The following is an 18,965-nucleotide window of genomic DNA, read 5'->3' as shown; positions in this document are numbered from 1 at the left end:
GCTAGGATGTCTACACAAAACTTGTATATGAATGTTCTGGAATCTATAACCTGTGGACCAAATCCTTCTCCTGCCTGTTTTATAAATAACTGTTTTTTTGGAATACAACTGTGCTCATTATTTTACATAATTGTCTATGGCTGCTTTTGTGTTACAATGGCAGAGTTGCTACAGAGACTGCATGCCAACAAGCTAAAAACATTTGCTATCAGACCTTTTATAGAAAACTTTTTTTAGTCTGTGAATTATGTTCTCAAAGATATTTCCAGTGTGTCTTTTATTACTACAGGATTTTACTGTGATTGAATCAAAAGGCCTACTTTATGTTACTTGTACCAGTGTACTCACTTCACACTGGGGTGTGAATAGTTGAATTTGCAAGTTTTTATCAAAAAAAGTTAAAAATGTTTTTTCACATAATGATTGATTTGTTTTACATTGAACAATAGCCTTCTTTTAGATTAAGTTCGTATTTTTGTCCTATTGGCTATAACTTTGGATTGAATTATTTCAGTGGCTTCTTTAGAGATTATAGTATACATCTTTAATTTATCATAGCCCATTATCAAGTGATACTTTCCCACATCACCTATAGTTTAAGGACCTTTCAACATTGTACTTTATTTCTCCCCTCCTGACTTTTTTGATATTGTTGTCATACATTTTACTTGTATGCACAGACCCCAAAATATGTATTACTTTTGCTTTAAATAGTTAACTGTCTTTTTTTTTCAAATTGAGATGTAATTTGCGTATAAAATTCACCCTTTTAAGTGTACAATTTATTATTCTGATTTTGTGTGTGTTTATATTCACAGAGTTGTGGCTCCATCACCACAGTCTATTTTCAAAACATTTTTATCACTCTAGGAAGAACCACCATACCAATTAGCAGGCACTCCTCATTACCTAGTCATTTCAGCCCCTGGCAAACACTAATCTGCTTTCAGTCTCTATAGATTTGCTTGTTATTGATGTTGCATATAAAAGGAAATCACATAATATGTTGCCTTTTGTGACTGGCTTCTTTGATTTAGCGTAATGATTTCAAGGTTCATCTATGCTGTATCATTACTTTATTCCTTTTTATGTCTGAATATACATTTTGTTTATCAATTTATCAGTCAATGGACATGTTCAACTTTTTAGCTATTATGAATAATTCTGCCATGAACATGCATATACAAGTTTTTGTGTAGACATATATTTTCAGTTCTCTTGTGTATATACCTATAAGTGAATTGCTGTGTCATGTAATTTTATGTTTAACCTTTTGACAAAATTCCAAACTTTTTTAAAGTGGTTACACCATGTTACATTTGACTAGCACTGTATGAGGATTAAGATTTCTTCACATTCTTGCCAACATTTATGTCCGTGTTTTTTGAGGATGGCCATCCTGGTGGGTGTGAAGTGGTATTTCAGTGTGATTTTGATTTGCATTTCCCTAGTGACTAAATGATGATGAGCATGTTTTTATGTGCTTCTTGGCTATTTGTATATCTTCTTCAGACAAATATCTAGTCATATCCTTTTTTAACTGGGTTACTTGTCTTTGCTCTGTTAAATTATGAGTTCTTTCTAAATTCCATCTGCAAGTCCCTTATCAGATACATTATGTGCTAGTATTTTTTCTTATTCTATGCATTGCCTTTTCACTTTTTTATTGGTGTTCTTTGAAGCATAGAAGTTTAAAATTTTGATGAAGTTCAATTTAGCTAGTGTTTTGTCTCCTTTGCTTCGGTGTCATATCTGAGAAATTGTTGCCTAATCCAAGGTCACAAATATTTGTGCCTACATTTTTTTCTAAGAGTTTTAAAGGTTTAACTCCTGTATTTAGTTCTCAGTCCATTTTGAGTTAATTTTTATATATGGTGTGAAGTGGTAGCTTAACTTTATTCCTTTGCATATAGCTATCTAGTTGTCCCAGCATTTGTTAAAAAAAACTGTCCTTTCCCCTTTGCATTTCTCAGCACCCTTGTCAAATATCTGTTGACCATAAGTGCAAGGGTTTATTTCTGGACTCTCTGTATTCTCTTCCATTGATTTATATTTTTATTTTTGGAATTAGGAAGTATAAGTCCTCCAACTTCTTTTTCAAGATTGTTTTGGCTATTTTGGGTCCCTCTGTTTCCATAGGCATTATAGAGTCAGCAAATGTTTTATACTTTTTGATGTTATTAGAAACACAGTTGTTTCTGAATTTCACTGTTGGATTGTTTATTGCTAGTATATAGAAATTCAGTTGATTTGTGAATTGATCTTGTATCCTGCAACTTTATCAAACTATTTCTAATCCAATAGTTCTTTTGTGAATTTCTTACCATTTTCTCTATGTAAGATGAAGTTGTCTGTGAATAGAGATAGTTTACATATTCTTATTGGATACCTTTATTCCATTTTGGATGCATTTTATTTTAATTGCCTTTTAAAGAAATTTTACAAATGCACCAGAAGTCTTTTAAATCTATTCATGTAGTTACAATTAGAAATCTCGTGATTTCATTTTTTTGCATGTATCCAGATTTCCTAAAAGACTTCCTTTAACATTGGTTCAGGTATACTAGGAAAGAATTTTTTTAGCTCATGTATGCCTGAAAAGTCTTTATTTCTCTTTTCTTTTCAAAAGATATTTTTACTGGTTATAAAATTCTGAGTTGATAGTTTTATTCATTTAGTGCTTTAAAGATGTTGCACTGTTGCCTGGCTTGTATTATTTTTGAGAAGTTGGCTGTCATTTTTATTCCTATTTATTTTTGTGTGTGTATGTGTTTAAATTTGGCTGCTTTTAAGATTTTCTTCTTATCACTGGTTTTGAGCAATTTGGTTATAGTATACACTGGAGTAATTTTTTTTTTTTTTTTTTTGAGACAGAATGTTGCTCTGTTGCCCAGGCTAGAGTGGAGTGGCACGATCTTGGTTCATGGCAACCTCTGCTTCCCAGGTTCAAGCGATTCTCCTACCTCAGCCTCCTGAGTAGCTGGGATTATAGGCGCGCACCACCACACCCGGCTAATTTTTGTAATTTTAGTAGAGATGGGGTTTCACCATGTTGGTCAGGCTAGTCTTGAACTCCTGACTTCGTTATCCGCCCGCCTCGGCCTCCCAAAGTGCTGGGAGTACAGGCATGAGCCATCATGCCCAACCTAACTTGGAGTAATTTTTTAAGTATCTGTTTTGTTTGAGGTTTGTTGAGCTTTTTGGAACTGTGGGTTTATAGTTTTCAGCAAATTGGGAAGTGTTTTAGCCATTGTTTCTCCAGATATTTTTGTGCTTCCCTCTCTTTCTAGTGACCTTAGTTACAAAATACTAGGCCTTTTGGGCCGGGCGCGGTGGCTCAAGCCTGTAATCCCAGCACTTTGGGAGGCCGAGACGGGCGGATCACGAGGTCAGGAGATCGAGACCATCCTGGCTAACACGGTGAAACCCCGTCTCTACTAAGAAATACAAAAAAACTAGCCGGGCGAGGTGGCAGGCGCCTGTAGTCCCAGCTACTCGGGAGGCTGAGGCCGGAGAATGGAGTGAACCGGGGAGGCGGAGCTTGCAGTGAGCTGAGATCCGGCCACTGCACTCCAGCCTGGGCTACAGAGCGAGACTCCGTCTCAAAAAAAAAAAAAAAAAAAAAAAAAAAAAAAATACTAGGCCTTTTGAAGTTACCCTCTCAGCTCTCTGATCCTCTGTTCATATTTTTTTCATTAAATTTTTTTCTTTTTATCCTTGGATAGTTTGTATTGCTGTTGCTGTGTCTTCAAATTCATTAACCTTCTGCAATGTCTAACCTGCCACTAATCTCATCCAGTGTATTTTTCATATGAAACAATGTAGTTTTATCTCTAGAAGTTCAGTTTTGGTCTCTTATTTTTATTTACATCTTCCATGTCGCACTTGACATGCTTTCTTCTAGGTTCTTGAACATACGGAACACAGTTATAATAATTGTTTCAATATTCTTGACTATGAGTTCTATTATCCAAGTCATTTGTGGGTAGGTTTCAATTGAGCAATTTTTCTCCTAATTATAGGCTGTATTTTTCTGCTTCTTTGCCTGCTTGCTTGGTTTTAATTAGATGTCACAAGACAGTGTGCATTTTGCCTTTTTGGGTTCTGAGACAGTGATAAGTTATTTGAAAGTAATTTGATTCTTTCCAAGCTTGGTTTTGAGCTTTTAAAGGTGGTGCCAGAGCAGCTTTTAGTATAGGGGTAATTTTACCCATTGTAGGGCATACCCTTTTGAATACTCTTCCTGATGCACCTTAAATTACAAGGTTTTCCACTCTGGTTGGTGGGAACAGACTGTTCTCCTATGCTGTATTGGCTACAGACATTGTTTCCACTGTTCATTTTCAACTTTTTCCCTGGCATGAGTAGTTTTCTCATATACGTGTGCTGGTCAGTGCTCAGTAGCTGACGCGAAGGGATTATGCAGATCCCTGGGGCTCTCCTATACAGCTCTATCCTTGCCATTACTTTGCCCTGCAAGCGCTAGAAACCTTGGCTTTCCTGGACTCCCAGCTGTACCTTTTCAACTCAGGGAGATTGCTGGGCTCTGTCTGAGTTTACCTACCTTAGCCCTGAAAACTCTCCACAGCAGTTAGCTGGGACAGTTGTAGGGCTCACCTTGTTTGGCTCTGCAGTTCTAGTGATCATAATTCTGTGTTGCTTGCTCTCCAATGAAAACTATTGTTTCCTGTCTTTTGTCAGGTTTTTGTTTTGTTTTCTGAAACTAGGGTAAATCTGGTTCCTGTTACTCCATCTGGGCTAGAAGAGGATGTCCTACATAGGGGGTATGTGTGTCTGTGTATGCTTTTTCTTAAGACTAGAAATGGTGATGTGCTTTTTTTTTCCTTTTTTTCACTGAAGAGCATGTCTTGAGATTTTTTTTTTTTTTTTTTTTTTTTTTTTTGACAGATTCTCGCTCTGTAGCCTAGGTTCAGTGGTGCGATCTTGGCTCACTGCAATCTCTGCCTCCCGGGTTCTGATTCAAGCAATTCTCATGCCTCAGCTTCCCAACTAGCCGGGGTTACAGGAATGCACCACCATGCCCAGCTGATTTTTGTATAAATAGAGACAGGGTTTCACCATGTTGACCAGGCTGGTCTTGAACTCCTGACCTCATGATCCACCCACCTCGGCCTCCCAAAGTGCTGGGATTACAGGCGTGAGCCACCACGCCTGGCCATCTTGTGATTTTTTTCTGCATGTAGTCTTTGTTGGTACTGATGTTCAGTATCCTTAATTCATTAGGATTTCACAGTGGTAATTAGGTCAGTTCAAGTCTTCTGGGAAGCAGACCACAAGGTGGAATTAGAAATGGAAGAGATTTAATGAAGGAAAAGCCTATAAAGCATAAAGAGTAGAATGAGCAGGAATAGAAAAGGGGAGTTCTCAGATTTCACTACAGTCTGGCACCTGTGACAGGAGAGGAAAAGAAGGAAGATTGACTAGGAAGAACCTCAGACTTCAGATTGCCGTGCAATCTGAGATAGTGTCCATTTTGCTAGTGAGGAACCCCAGAGCAAGTACTGACTTTTGAGGATGCCGTTTGGATCAGAAATAGCTCAGTTCTAGTGTCTCTACTGTTCCCAGTCATTGGCATTGGCATGAACACTGCAGTGGATCCTGAAGGTTTGGCAACTGGAGGCTGTTAGCTGATTATACTCTGCAGCAAGTTCCTCTCTTTTGTGGCCATATTGCTTTATTTTTCACAGTTAAGCCTACTGTTCATCAGGAAGTAATATGCATGTGTAGTGTAAAGTAAGGGTCACAGTCATTGCAATTCAGAGGAGAAAAAAATCTTCTTCCCAATAGATGGTGTTGGGCCCATAGACTGCCAGTATTGGGTCAATAGACTGTCAGTATTGGCCCAACACCATCTATTGGGAAGAGGATTCTTTTTCTCCTCTGAATTGCAATGATGCCGTTGTTCTAAGTCAAGTGACTGTAGGTATGTGGCCTTTCCTTATCATGTTTTCTTCTTTGGTAATTCCTATCCTGAACTTTATGTTTATAATTCTTTTGTTTTTCTATATCAGGGGTTGGCAGACTTTTTCTGTATATTGGACAGATAGTAAATACTTTAGCTTTTGCAGGCCATAATATTTGTCTCAACAACTCAACTCTGCCACAGTAGCATTAAAAGAGCCATGAGCAATGTGCAAATGAATGAGCATGGCTATGTTTTAATAAACCTTTGTTTACAAAAACAGGCAGTGGGCCAGATTGGGCTTGCAGCCATGGTTTACCAAGCCCTGTCCTATAGTGTAAATACAGTTTTTTTGAAACAGTGTTTAATTTCATATATATTTGGAACTTTATATAAATGAGCTCATATCCATTTGTATTGTGTGATTTACTTTTTTATTTCATATTATGTTTATGAGATTTCTTGGTTTTTTTTTATTCCCTCTATGGCTCTTCCAATGTTATGTGAGATTTCTTTATGTTGTATGTAGTTATATTTCATTTCTTTTCACTGATGTCTCAGGGTTTAGTCAGTTATTTTAACTTAGAATATTTAAAAGAAAAAATTACTGAATAGTGCTAGAGAACCAAAAAGGCAAAAAGGGAACATTAAAGTATCATGAAAGTAGTAACTGTAAGAAACAGCCACAATCTCTAGAACTGGATGAGAGGGCAGAATAAGTTGGAATTATTGAAACTTAAAAGCTTAGAGGAGGGGCCCCTTAAAGCTGCAGCTTGGACCTCTGGTGATGGGACACTAACCTGGCTGGTACTGACATTCCTGAGGAGGCCTGATAAAGGCTGGTTCTGTAAGGGCTGGAAAAAATTGCAAACTGGAATCAGCAGTACTTGCCAGGGTAAGGAACTCAGGGGTGACACTGTCAGTAACAGGAAGGAAATATCCTTCCTTCTTTCTTCCTGGTCTTCATCTAGTTCTTTGTGTTGGCAGGGTTCAAGAGAGCACCAGGTGGCAAAGGAGAAATGGTGTTTCCAGAGTCTTAGCCTTAGCATCTCAAAGCAGAGGATGGAAGGGTAGTTTTGAGGGGGAAAGTTAGTAGCATAACTACTGGTACCTCTAGAATTTTATTGTATCAATATGCCAGCCACAGTTTTACTATTCTCTAGTTAATAGACATTTGTGTTTTCAGATTTTTGCTGTTGTAAACACAATGCCGCTAATTTTTTTTTGCCCAGGTACAAAGATTTCTCTTTTGTTCTTTTACTCAGCGCATCACTAATGAAATGCCTTTTCATGGGTTATCGGCAACTTCTTCCATTGCCAAATCCATTGCCTTCTTCCCCCAGTCTGTCTGTCTTTTTTGATCATTAGCACTGTTGAACCCACACTGTTCTTGAAACTTTTTCTTTCTTGTTTTCTCCTACAGTGTTATATGCTTCTGATTCTCCACTTGTCCTTTCAAATGCTGCTTTAAATTAAATTAAAATCCAATTACTTAAATTGAAATTAAAATAAATGCCAATTTTCTTGGACTTGTAGATGATTTTTAAAATACTAATATTGTTTTCTTAATTTTAAATACATAGTTATTAATGAAAAATTTAAAACATAGAAAAGTATAAAGAATAATAAAAAAATCTCAACCCTGTCCATAATACCATACAACTGACTTTTAAATCTTTATGATTTTCTCTAGCTTGAAAGCTAGACCTACCTTTCCAGCTTCCTGCCTAGACATTTCCACATGAATGGCTTGCTGGCATCTTACATTGAGCATTTCTAAAACTGAACTTATTTTATTATTATCTTCTTTTCTCCATTTTTTTCCTACTCTCTTTCCCACCTTCGGCTATTACTATTTCCAGAATTCACTTTAGGGGTTTTCAGTTATTCTCGGCTACCTGAGGTAATTGGACTAACTTAACTTTGGTGGTTGTGCAAATGCCAAGGATTGTGATTGTAGCTCCTTCCTTTTACATGTTACCTACAATTCCTTCGTGACTCCCTGAGTTTATGTCTCTTTAAGGACTCCTCTTAATGATGCTGAGGTACCGGGGAGAACTTTTTGTAGCACAAAAGATTAGAATAATATGGCATTTTAATTAAAGAGCGTAGACTCTGGAACCTGTGTTTGAGTCTTGATTCTGCTGTTTAATTGCTATAATCCTGGATATGTACCCTTAAAGTAGAATAGGAATAGTAACTATTAATACTCAATAGCATTGTTATGCAAATAAAATGGAATAGTAAGTACAAAGTACTTAACGATATTCCTGGCATGCAGTGAGCACTAGATATAATTGTTAGCTATTGCTATTATTACTCTTTGGTTTAGTACTCTTTGGGGTAAACATTAGGATATTTTGAATGCTTAGTAACTGGTGCCTCTGCTGCTAATGTTAGTATACCCTTAAGCAGCGTGGGGACTATGGTGTAATAACAGTTCTCAGTATCTTCTGTTGAGTGTTTGTTTCTATGACATTCACAAAGGGAAAGTTGTTTCCCTAATGTACCCTAGTATTTAAGTGGGGGACATCTGCGTTTAGTTTCTTTGTTTGCTTCTCTGTGTAAATCTCATGAAGTGTCCTAGTGGACAGTCAGTTCCTTAGCCTGTTTTTAGTTCACAGTAGGTTTAAATTGAAACAGGTAGTGTTCCACCAGATAAAAGATATCTAAGAAATTTCACCTTGAACCTAGGTTTCTTGAAAAGACTTTAAAAATTGGCTTTAGAAAAAGTGTAACTAATTTTTTTTTTTTTTAAAGAATTCCTGCAGGGGAGAAATAAAGAGTGCATCACTGAAGGATTTATGTCTTGAAGACAAAAGACGCATTGCAAACTTAATTAAAGAATTGGCCAGGTGAGATAAAACCTTATATGAAATGATTTATTATACAAAAGACAATTCTTATTGAAAACAGAAAATTACAAATATATTTTGATGACTTAATATCTTTGATCTTATGGTAGCAAAGAGTTTTAGAAAAAAGACATTCTGTGATGCCAGAATCCCCCCAAAAAGGTTAGAAAACAAGCATCAAAAGCAAACTACTTTCCAATTTACATTTTCTTATTTACTTAACTTTCCAAAATTTTTGATGCAAAGATTTGTAGCAGTCATCTATTAAGGGAAGTTTTGGAAACTACTGTTGAAGTAGGTTGATACTGTTGTAACCAGAGGCATAGCAGTTACCTTTGATTTTTCGTCAGCATCTGAAGAAAAAATATTTCACTCACAAGACTATCTATTGTTGCCTTGCTAACTCCTAATGCTTTTCAATTAATGGATTTTGAATTTTGATAATGATATTTCTCAGCTTTTTGGGAGTACTATTCCAGTTTATTAATGATGTGTATGAGGCACATCTACTTTGTACGTGTAATTTCTTTGTCAGATATACATCCCCAGTTTTGGGGGTCTTAAAAAGTACTTAATAGGCCGGGCGCGGTGGCTCAAGCCTGTAATCCCAGCACTTTGGGAGGCCGAGACGGGCGGATCACGAGGTCAGGAGATCGAGACCATCCTGGCTAACACGGTGAAACCCCGTCTCTACTAAAAAATACAAAAAATTAGCCGGGCGAGGTGGCGGGCGCCTGTAGTCCCAGCTACTTGGGAGGCTGAGGCAGGAGAATGGCGTGAACCCGGGAGGCGGAGCTTGCAGTGAGCCGAGATCGCGCCACTGCACTCCAGCCTGGGGCACAGAGCAAGACTCCGTCTCAAAAAAAAAAAAAAAAAAAAAAAAGTACTTAATAAATGAAGGTATCTGTAGAGAAATGGATGAATATAAATTGTAAAAGTTAAATTTATGGAGAGACCATACCTAAAAGTTGATAAAAGTTGATAAAATAGTACTACTTTTTGTCAGTGAATTGCAAAAAAAGATAACAATATTAGGTATATTTTGAACGTATTTCGTGTTGAAGCCTTGACGTAAAGTTTGTAGAGGCTTTTAAAAAGACTGAAGTTAAAAAATTACCTTACTCTAAATCATAGAATCATGGGTATCAAAGATGACTATAAAAAAGTGATGTTTTGGAAGCCAGAATATAGGGTGTGAGAATTCAAAGTACATGCCTTAGTCTGAATTTGATATGCTACCTGAGATAAGTAGTGATCTCTTTCATTAGAATTCTTTGGCTGGCCTACTTTCTAAAGTAGAGTTTTCATTAACTTCAGTGTTCTTTTGTTGGGAAAACATATCATTGTTATCCTCAGTATTTGAAGATGATGTTCTTGTGAGGCTATTTAATACATAATAAGTCCTTTGATGAGGAGTTATTAAATATATTTTGATGGTATTGAAAAGTTATTGCTATTTGTTTGACTCTGTTTGTTAATGGTCCTAAGTTGCCATTATTGTCCTCCTGACCCATTTTGTTTGAGCTGCCAAGCTTGGAGAATACCTGCAATATTAGAGCATGTCATTTTGGTATTTAATAACCCTCTACTTCCTATAAAATATGCTAGGTTTTCTTTTTTTGTAATTTCTTTGTAGAAGGTCAGTGTGTTAATACAAGGTCAGTGTTAGTAAAAATCTGCTTATACTGCTGAAGAATCCCGTTATTACTATATTTACTGTTAACATACAAGTATATGGGAATAATGTGTTCTTGATTTCTTAAAATTTGCTGAGTTTCCTCTATTGGATATTTCAGTCTACTTTGTCTACTTTTGTCTACTCATACTTTGAAATTGTTTTCTTTGCTTTTTTGTTTTTTTATTTGTAAGACTGTTCGATTGACGTGGGAATGTAGAGAACAGAATCTCATATAAAGCAGTGGCAACAAAACATTTCCAGTTTTTACATTCTTTTCCCTCTGAATTTTCAATCTGGTTTGAAATAGTTAAATATACTTATGTCTCTTTTATCTTAAAAATGCTCCTTTCCCTATATATTTCCCCCTAGTCACTGCCTTCTTTGCATTACAAGACATAACCTTTTTTCTAGAAAGAATAGTCTATATTATTTTCTACTCTGTTGCATTTTATTTTTTTAGCAAGCATACTTGCTTGCTTATCAATCTGTTTATTTATAAATATGTCAAAGTGCAATTTGCATGCAATAACATGAACCAATTTTAAGTGTAGATTTCAATGAGTTTTGACAAATGTAAGATACACAAGATTTCCTTTTCATGATATACAGCGTTTATGTTACTCCAAATAGTTTCCTCTAGACCTTTTACAGTCTGTTTTCCCTTTCTCCCCCATCCCAGTTAGTTTTCCCTTTCTCCTCCATCCCAGGCAACCATTAATATAGTTTCCATTATTATAGTTTAGTTTTACATGTTCTGGTACACCACATAAATGGCCACACAGTATATACTCTTTTACTGTCTTTTTTCCCTCTACCTAATGGTTTGGATAGGGGGTGGTAAAATACACCTAGCGTAAAATTTACCATCATAACCATTTTTAAGTGTACAATTCAGTGGCATTAAGTACATTCACAGTGCTGTGCAACCATCTCTACCATCCATCTCCAGAACTTTATCATCACAAACTGAAACTGTACCCATTCAATAATACCTCCTCCTTCTCCTTTCCCTCTTGCCCCTAGTAATAACTTCTCTGTGTGTCTCTATAAATTTGACTAATCTAGATAACTCATATAAGTGAAATCATACAATATTTGACCTCTGTATCTGGCTTCTTTTACAGCATAATATTTTTAGTTGTTTTCAAGTTGTTGTGTATGAGTATTCATTTTTTATTGTTGAATAGTATTTCATCACATGCCCATACTTTAATTTGTTTATCTCTTCATCTATTAATGGGCATTTGGGTTCTTCAGATTGTTGCCTTTTATGAATGAAGCTTCCATAAATATTCATGTACAAGTTTTTGCACGAACATAATTATTTTTCTTCAGTAAATACTCAATTATATGTTAAGTGTGTCTATCACTTTATAAGAAACTTCCAAACCGCTTCCCAACGTGATTGTGCCAATTCACATTTCCACTAGCAACTTATGTGAGTTCCATTATTCTGTCTACTTATCAACTCTTGGTATTGTCATTTTAAATTTTAGCCCTTCTAATGAGTATAGTGGTTTCTCCTTGTAGAATTAATTACTGTTTCCCTGGTAACTAATGTGATTATTGGTGTGATAATCACATTATAATAATGTGACTAATGTGTCATTCTTCCTTTGTGAAGTGTCTGTCAAATCTTTTTCCCCTTTTTTTCACCCATCATGTTCTCTTTTTAATATTGAGGTATTAGAGTTCTTTATATGTTATATACATGAGTTGTCAAATATGCATTTTATTCTCAGTCTGCAGCTTCCTGTATAATTATCTTAATGTTTTCTTTTGATAAAATTTTGGATCTTGGTTTATAAATTTTTTCCTTTTGTGGTCCATGTTTTTAGTGCTCTGTATATGAGATCCTGCCCATCACAAATTGCAAAGTTTTTTTTTCTATGTTAGAAAAGACTTCCTACAGAATTACCTTAGCCTCCTTGTCAAACTCAATTGAACATATATGCATGGTTTATTTCTGGACTCTCTGTTTCATTCACTGATGTATATGTCTATCTTTATGCCAACACTGCATTGACTTGATTAATTTTGTATTGTCTTAAAATCAGGTAAATCCTTTAGCTTTGTTCTTATTTTTGAAAATTGTTTTGATTCTTTGTGATCCTTTGCATTTCATTGTAAATTTTAGAATCAGCTTGTCAATTTCTAACAGAAAATTTTTTCCTGGAGTTTTGGATGAAGTGTTTTGGACATACAGATCAATTTGAAGAAAACTAACATTATTGAGTCTTCCAATTCACACAAAGTTATTTATTTAAATTTTCTTTAACTTTTCTAGGCAGTGATATGTAATTTTCAGGTTACAGGTTTTGTTATATGTATCCTAAAGTTTTTTTTTTTTATGGCTTTTATACTATTGTAAATGGTGTTATTTAAAATTTTATTATACATTCAATTTTCAATTTTTTGATTGCTCATTTGAAAAAATAGATTTTTTAACATATATTGACTTGGTATCCTTCAACCTTTTAAAATTTGCTTATTACAGTCACTTTTTGGTAGAATCCTCTGGATTTTGGGCATAAAAGATGTCATCTACAAATAAAAACAGTTTTGCTTTTTTCCTTTCCAATCCATAGATGCTTTTTTTTTTTTTCTTTTCGCCCTTTTGCATTGGGTAGTACTTCCAGTACAATGTTGAATGAAAGTGGTGAGTGGACATCTTTGCCTTTTCTTGTTCTTGATCTTAAATCTTTCACTATTAGGTACAATGTAAGCTGTGGATTTTTTAATAGATGTTCTTTATCAAATTGAGAAAATTTATTTTTGTTTCTAGTTTATTGAGAGTTTTTAATCTTTAGTCATAAATTGGAGTAGAATTTTGTCAATTTTTTTAATCTTTTATTGCTGAACATGTGATTTTTTTATTCCTTTTTTCCATTAATGGGTAAACTACATTGATTTTTGAATGTTTAATTTACCTTGTGTTCCTGGCTTAAGCCTCATTTGGTCATGTTTTGTTTGTTTTTATTTTTACTCTGTTGAATTGATTACCTGTTATTTTGTTAAATATATTTGTATCATCAGAAATATTTGTAGTTTTCATGAAATGTCTTACTATATTTTAATTAATTTTTAAAATTACAGTGAGATATACATAAAATTTACTATTCTAACCAGTGTTTTAGTGTACAGTTCAGGAGTGGTAAGTACATTCACATTGTTGTACAACCAGTCTTCAGAACTTCTTCATCTGCTGTAAAACTCCGTGTCCATTAAAAAACTTCTCATTACTCCTCTCACCAGCCGCTAGTAATCACTGTTCTACTTTGTATAGCCAATTATTTTACCACATCATTTAAGTGAAAATAGTATGTATGTATTTTTAATGTGGTAAAATACACATGACATAAATTGATCATTAGTGACATTTAGTATACTCACAGTTTTATACAACCATCACCATTTTCTAGTTCTAGAACATTTTCCATAATCCCAAAGGAAACTCTGTTCACCAGTTACTCCCCATTTTCCTGTTCCCCTGTGACTCTGGCAGCTTCTAATCTGTTTTCTGTCTCTAAGGATTTGCTGACTGGTTATTCTCTCTAACTGGAATTATAGAATATGGGGCCTAATATGTCCAGCTTCTTTCTATTAACATAATTTCAAGGTTGACTGACTAACAGTTCATTGTGTGGATATGCCACATTTTGTTTATCCATTTATACTTTGATGGTCATTTGGGTTGTTTCCACCTTTTGGCTATTTAAACTACATGAATATTTGAATACAAGTTTTGTTTGAGAATGTGTTTCTGTTGTTTTGTATATACCCAGGAGCGGAATTGTTGAGTCTTATGGTAATTCCATGTTGAACTTTTTGAGGAAATGCTAAAGTATTTTTACAACAGCCAAACCATCTTACATTCCTATCAATGTGTGAGGATTCTAGTTTCTCCACATTCTTGCCACCATTTTTTGGATTATGGCCATCCTAGTAGATATGCAGTGGTATTGTGTGGTTTTGATTTACATTTCCAAGGTGGCTAATGATGCTAAAAAATCTTTTCATGTGCTTTTTGGCCATTTGTATATATCCTCTTTGAATAAATGTCTATTCAAATCTTTTGCCCACTTAAAAAAAATTGGGGTGTTTTTTTTTTTTGTTATTGTAACTGGTTTTTTAGATATTCTGGATGATAGATCATTATCAGATGTATGATTTACAGATATTTCTCCCATTCTGTGGGTTATCTTTTCATTTTCTCAGTGGTGTTCTTTGAAGTACAAAAGAAAAGTTAGAGAAATCTAAATTCTCTAACTTTTATTTTGTTGATAATTGCTTTTGGTATCATGTATAAGAAACTACTGCTAAATCAAAGGTCATGAAGATTTACCTTCATGTTTTGTTCTAAGAATTTCATGGTTTTAGATCCCATATGTAGAACTTCGGTCCATTTTGAGTTCGTTTTTATATATGGTGAGACATAGTGTTCCGACTTTATTCTATTACATGTAGGAATTCATTTGTTTCATCACCATTTATTTTATTTTTATTTTTATTTTTATTTGAGATGGAGTCTTGCTCTGTCGCCCAGGCTAGAGTGCAGTGGCCGGATCTCACTGCAAGCTCCGCCTCCCGGGTTCACGCCATTCTCCTGCCTCAGCCTCCCGAGTAGCTGGGACTACAGGCGCCCGCCACCTCGCCCGGCTAGTTTTTTGTATTTTTTAGTAGAGACGGGGTTTCACCGTGTTAGCCAGGATGGTCTCGATCTCCTGACCTCGTGATCCGCCCGTCTTGGCCTCCCAAAGTCATCACCATTTATTTAAGAGACTATTCTTTTCCCATTTAATGGTCTTGATATTCTTGTCAAAAATTGACTAACTAGAGGTGTACAAGTTTATTTCTGGACTCTCAGATCTATTACGTTGATCTGCATATCTGTCCTTATGCCATTAATGGACTGTTTTAATTAGTATAGCTTTGTAGTAAGCACTGAAATCAAGAAGTACAAGACCTCCAACTTTGTCCTTTTCAAGATTGTTTTGGCTATTCAGAATCCCTTACATTGCCATATGAATTTTAAAATCAGCTTTTCCATTTCTGCAAAAAAGGCAGTTGGCATTTTGATAGGATTGTGTTAAACCTGTCAATGTCACCTTAACAATATTCAGTCTTCCTGTCTGTGAACATGGAATGTCTTCGATATTTAGGTCTTGTGTAATTTCTTTTAGCAGTGTTTATAGTTTTCAGTGTATAAGTTTTTTATCTTTTTGGTTAAATTTATTTGTAAGTATTTTATTCATTTTGATGCTTTTGTAAATGAGATGGTTTTCTTAATATCCTTTCAGATTGTTCATTGCTGATGTAGAGGAACACAAATGGCTATTGTGTGTTGATCTTATACTCTGAAACTTTACTGAATTTGTTTATTAGCAGTAATAGTCTTATTTATTTATTTATTGAGGATTCTCTAGGCTTTTCTAAATACAGTAGTCTCCCCTTATCGGGGAATATGTTCCAAGACCTTCAGTGGATGCCTGAAACTGCTGATAGTGCCAAGTCCTATATATATTTTTTCCTATACTTACATACCTATAATAAAGTTTAATTTGTGAGTTAGGCACAATAGGGGATTAACAACGATAACTAATAATTAAATAGATCAATAAGAACAATATGCCAGCATCACTATTCTTGTGCTGTGGAGCCATTATTTACTAAAATAAGAGTTACTTAACCACAAGCACCGTCCTACCTCAATCTGATAACCGAGAGGGATACTACATGACTAATGCCTATACACTGTGGATGTGCTGGCCAAAGGATGAATCATGTCCCAGGCAGGACTGAGTTGGGCTGCACCAGCATTCATTATTTCTCTTTCTTACCTTAGTGCTCTGCCTAGAATTTCTAGTACATGGATGAGTGGAGTGGCAGAAGCAGGCATCTTTTTCCTGATCTAAGTGGGAAAGCTCTCAGTTTTTCATCAGTGGAATAACATGTTAGCTGTGGGTTTTTCATAAGTGCCCTTTACCATGTTAAGAAGCTTTCATGCTTTTCTTAGTTTGAGTGTTTTTTGTCATGAAAAGGTTTTAGATTTTGTCAAAAGCTTTTCTGCATCAATTGATGTGGTCATGTTTTTGTTTTTTGTTTTTTTTTCCTGCTGATATGCTGTATTACATTGATTAATTTTCTTGTGTTGAATCATCCTTGTATTCCTGAGATAAACACCAATTGGTTATGTTATAAAATCATTTAATACGCTTTTGGATTTGGTTTCCTGGCATTTTGTTGGGGATTTTTGAATCTGTGTTCATAAAGGATATTGTCTGTAGTTTTCTTTTCTCATAACGTCTTTATCTGGCTTTGGCATCAGGTAATGCTGGCCTCATAACATGAATTAGAAAGTATTTCCTCACCTTATGTTTTTTTGGAAGAGATCGAGATGGATTGCTGTTAATTCTTTGTTTCGCAGAATTAATCAGTGAAGCCGTCTGGTCCCTGGATTGTCTTTGTTGGGAAGGTTTTGATTACTGAGTCAATCATTTTACTTGGTATAGGTCCATTCAGATGTTCTGTTTGTTCTTGACTCAGTTTTGGTTATTTATTTATTTTTTTAGAAATTTGTTCATGTTATCTAGGTTATCTAATTTGTTGACATACACTTGTTCATAGTATTCTCTTACAATACTTTTTAATTTCTGTAAAGTTGGTAATAATGTCTTCCACTTTTATTTCTAATTTTATTTGCATTATCTCTTATTTTCTTCATAAGCCTAGCTAAAAATTTGTCTGTTTTGTTGATATTTTCAAAGAACCAAGTTTTGTTTTTATATATTGTATTTTTTTTAGTTCTCTGTCTTTATTCTAATCTTTATTTTCTTCCTTTTGCTAGCTTTTTATTTAGTTTGCTTTTGGTTTCTAGTTCCTTAAGGGGTAAAGTTAAGTTACTGATTTGAGATCTCTTTTTTAATTTAAGGTAGGAATTTATAGCCATAAATTTTCCTCTGAGCACTGCTTTTGCTTCATCCCATAGTTTTGGTATGTTGTGTTTTTGTTTTCATTCATTTCAAGATACTTTCTAATTTTCCTTATGATTTCTTCTTTGACCTATTGATTGTTTAAAAGTGTGTTAATTTTCACATATTTGTGCATTTTTTTGTTTTTTCTTTTGTTATTGATTTAGAATTTTATTCTATTGTGGTGGAAAAGGTACTTTGTATGTTTTCAGTTTTTAAAAACATATTGAGACTTGTTTTATGACCTAACATATGGTTTATCCTGGAGAATGTTCCATGTGCACTTGGGAATAATATGTATTTAGCTGTTACTTGGTCGAGCGTTCTGTATATGTCTTTTAGGTCTAGCTGGTTATAGTGTTGTTCAAGTCCTTTCTTGTTACAGGCCGAAAGAATGAGGCTTGTGATCAACTCAGTATGCCACTGGAGGCTATATGAGTAAACAGCAAACTGCTTCTCATAAATGCAGAATGATTATTTTAAACAATCAATAGGTCAAAGAAGAAATCACAAGGAAAATTAGAAAGTATCTTGAAATGCAGAATATTGGCAAACTGACAAACTGTGTCTGCCGCCCAGAAGGAATGCTGAGGGCAGTCATGACCGAGGCACAAGTGTTTCTTGTGATTAGGCAAATCTGAAGCCTGTTAGCAATAACATGAACCTGTGATCAATCAAGCAGCTGACCAGTCGTTACCCCCTCTTCCCTGCTCTTGCTACCCAATAAATAGGAAGGGCTGTGGAAGCTCAGGGGCTGCCTTTGCTCACTAGAAGCAGGGAGCTCTTTTTTTCCCCTGGACCCTTCTTTAAAACAGTTTCTTTTGTTTTTTTGTTATCATTTCTATGTTCATCTCTTTGTTTAGTCTAGTAATGACAGTCTCAAGCAGTAACCGTAGTAACTGCTATAATGATGGTCTCAAATAGTAACAGTAGTAACTGCTGTAATGATGGTCTCAAACAGTAAGAGTAGTAACTGCTGTAATGATGATCTCAAACAGTAACAGTAGTAGCAGCTGTAATGAAGGTCCGGAATAGTAACTGTGGCAGTCTGCCACACTTTGTTATTCTTCTTCTGTCTAGATGTTCTATATGTTATTGAAAGTGTGTTATTGAATTCTCTGTTATTCTAGAACTGTTTATTTTATCTTCAGCTATGTTAGTATTTTCCTCATATATTTTGAGGTGCTGTTTGGTGTATATTTTTATAATTTTTGTATCTTCTTGAGGAATTGACTATCTCTGCCTATTGTAGCATTCTTTGTTTTAAAGGCTATTTGTTTGATATTAATATAGCAAAATAAACTGTCTTTTGGTTAATATTTGCATGTTTGTTGTATGGAATAAATTTTTTCATCTTTTAACTTTCAACCTTTATGTCTTTCAATTTAAAGTGATTGTCTTCTGGGGAATACAAACCTGTAGTTAGATTATGATTTTTAAAGATCCTGTAGTTAGTTATGATTTTTAAAGATTTATCTCCACCTTTTATTTGTTGAGTATAGAACATTTACATTTAAAGTAATTACTTAGAAGGAATT

The 18,965-nt window shown here is 34.9% G+C and overlaps 1 protein-coding gene across 13 annotated transcripts in view; it reads left to right on the top strand.

Annotated features, from left to right (window-relative positions):
• LOC105498950 (KIAA1328 ortholog) overlaps positions 1-18,965 on the top strand; it is a 413,609-nt gene that overhangs the window by 6,832 nt on the left and 387,812 nt on the right. For 12 of the 13 annotated variants that reach the window (XM_071085777.1, XM_071085776.1, XM_011771353.3 and 9 more), the window contains one exon: positions 8,684-8,778. The exons of the other annotated variant lie outside the window; for it this stretch is intronic. In XM_071085777.1, coding sequence (XP_070941878.1) covers positions 8,684-8,778 — 95 coding nt within the window. The remainder of the gene's footprint in view (positions 1-8,683; positions 8,779-18,965) is intronic. 13 annotated transcript variants of the gene reach the window in all.

This window comes from Macaca nemestrina, chromosome 19 (genome assembly GCF_043159975.1).
Source record: "Macaca nemestrina isolate mMacNem1 chromosome 19, mMacNem.hap1, whole genome shotgun sequence".
Classification (NCBI taxonomy): domain Eukaryota; kingdom Metazoa; phylum Chordata; class Mammalia; order Primates; family Cercopithecidae; genus Macaca; species Macaca nemestrina.
This window is presented reverse-complemented; position numbering and strand designations above follow the sequence as displayed.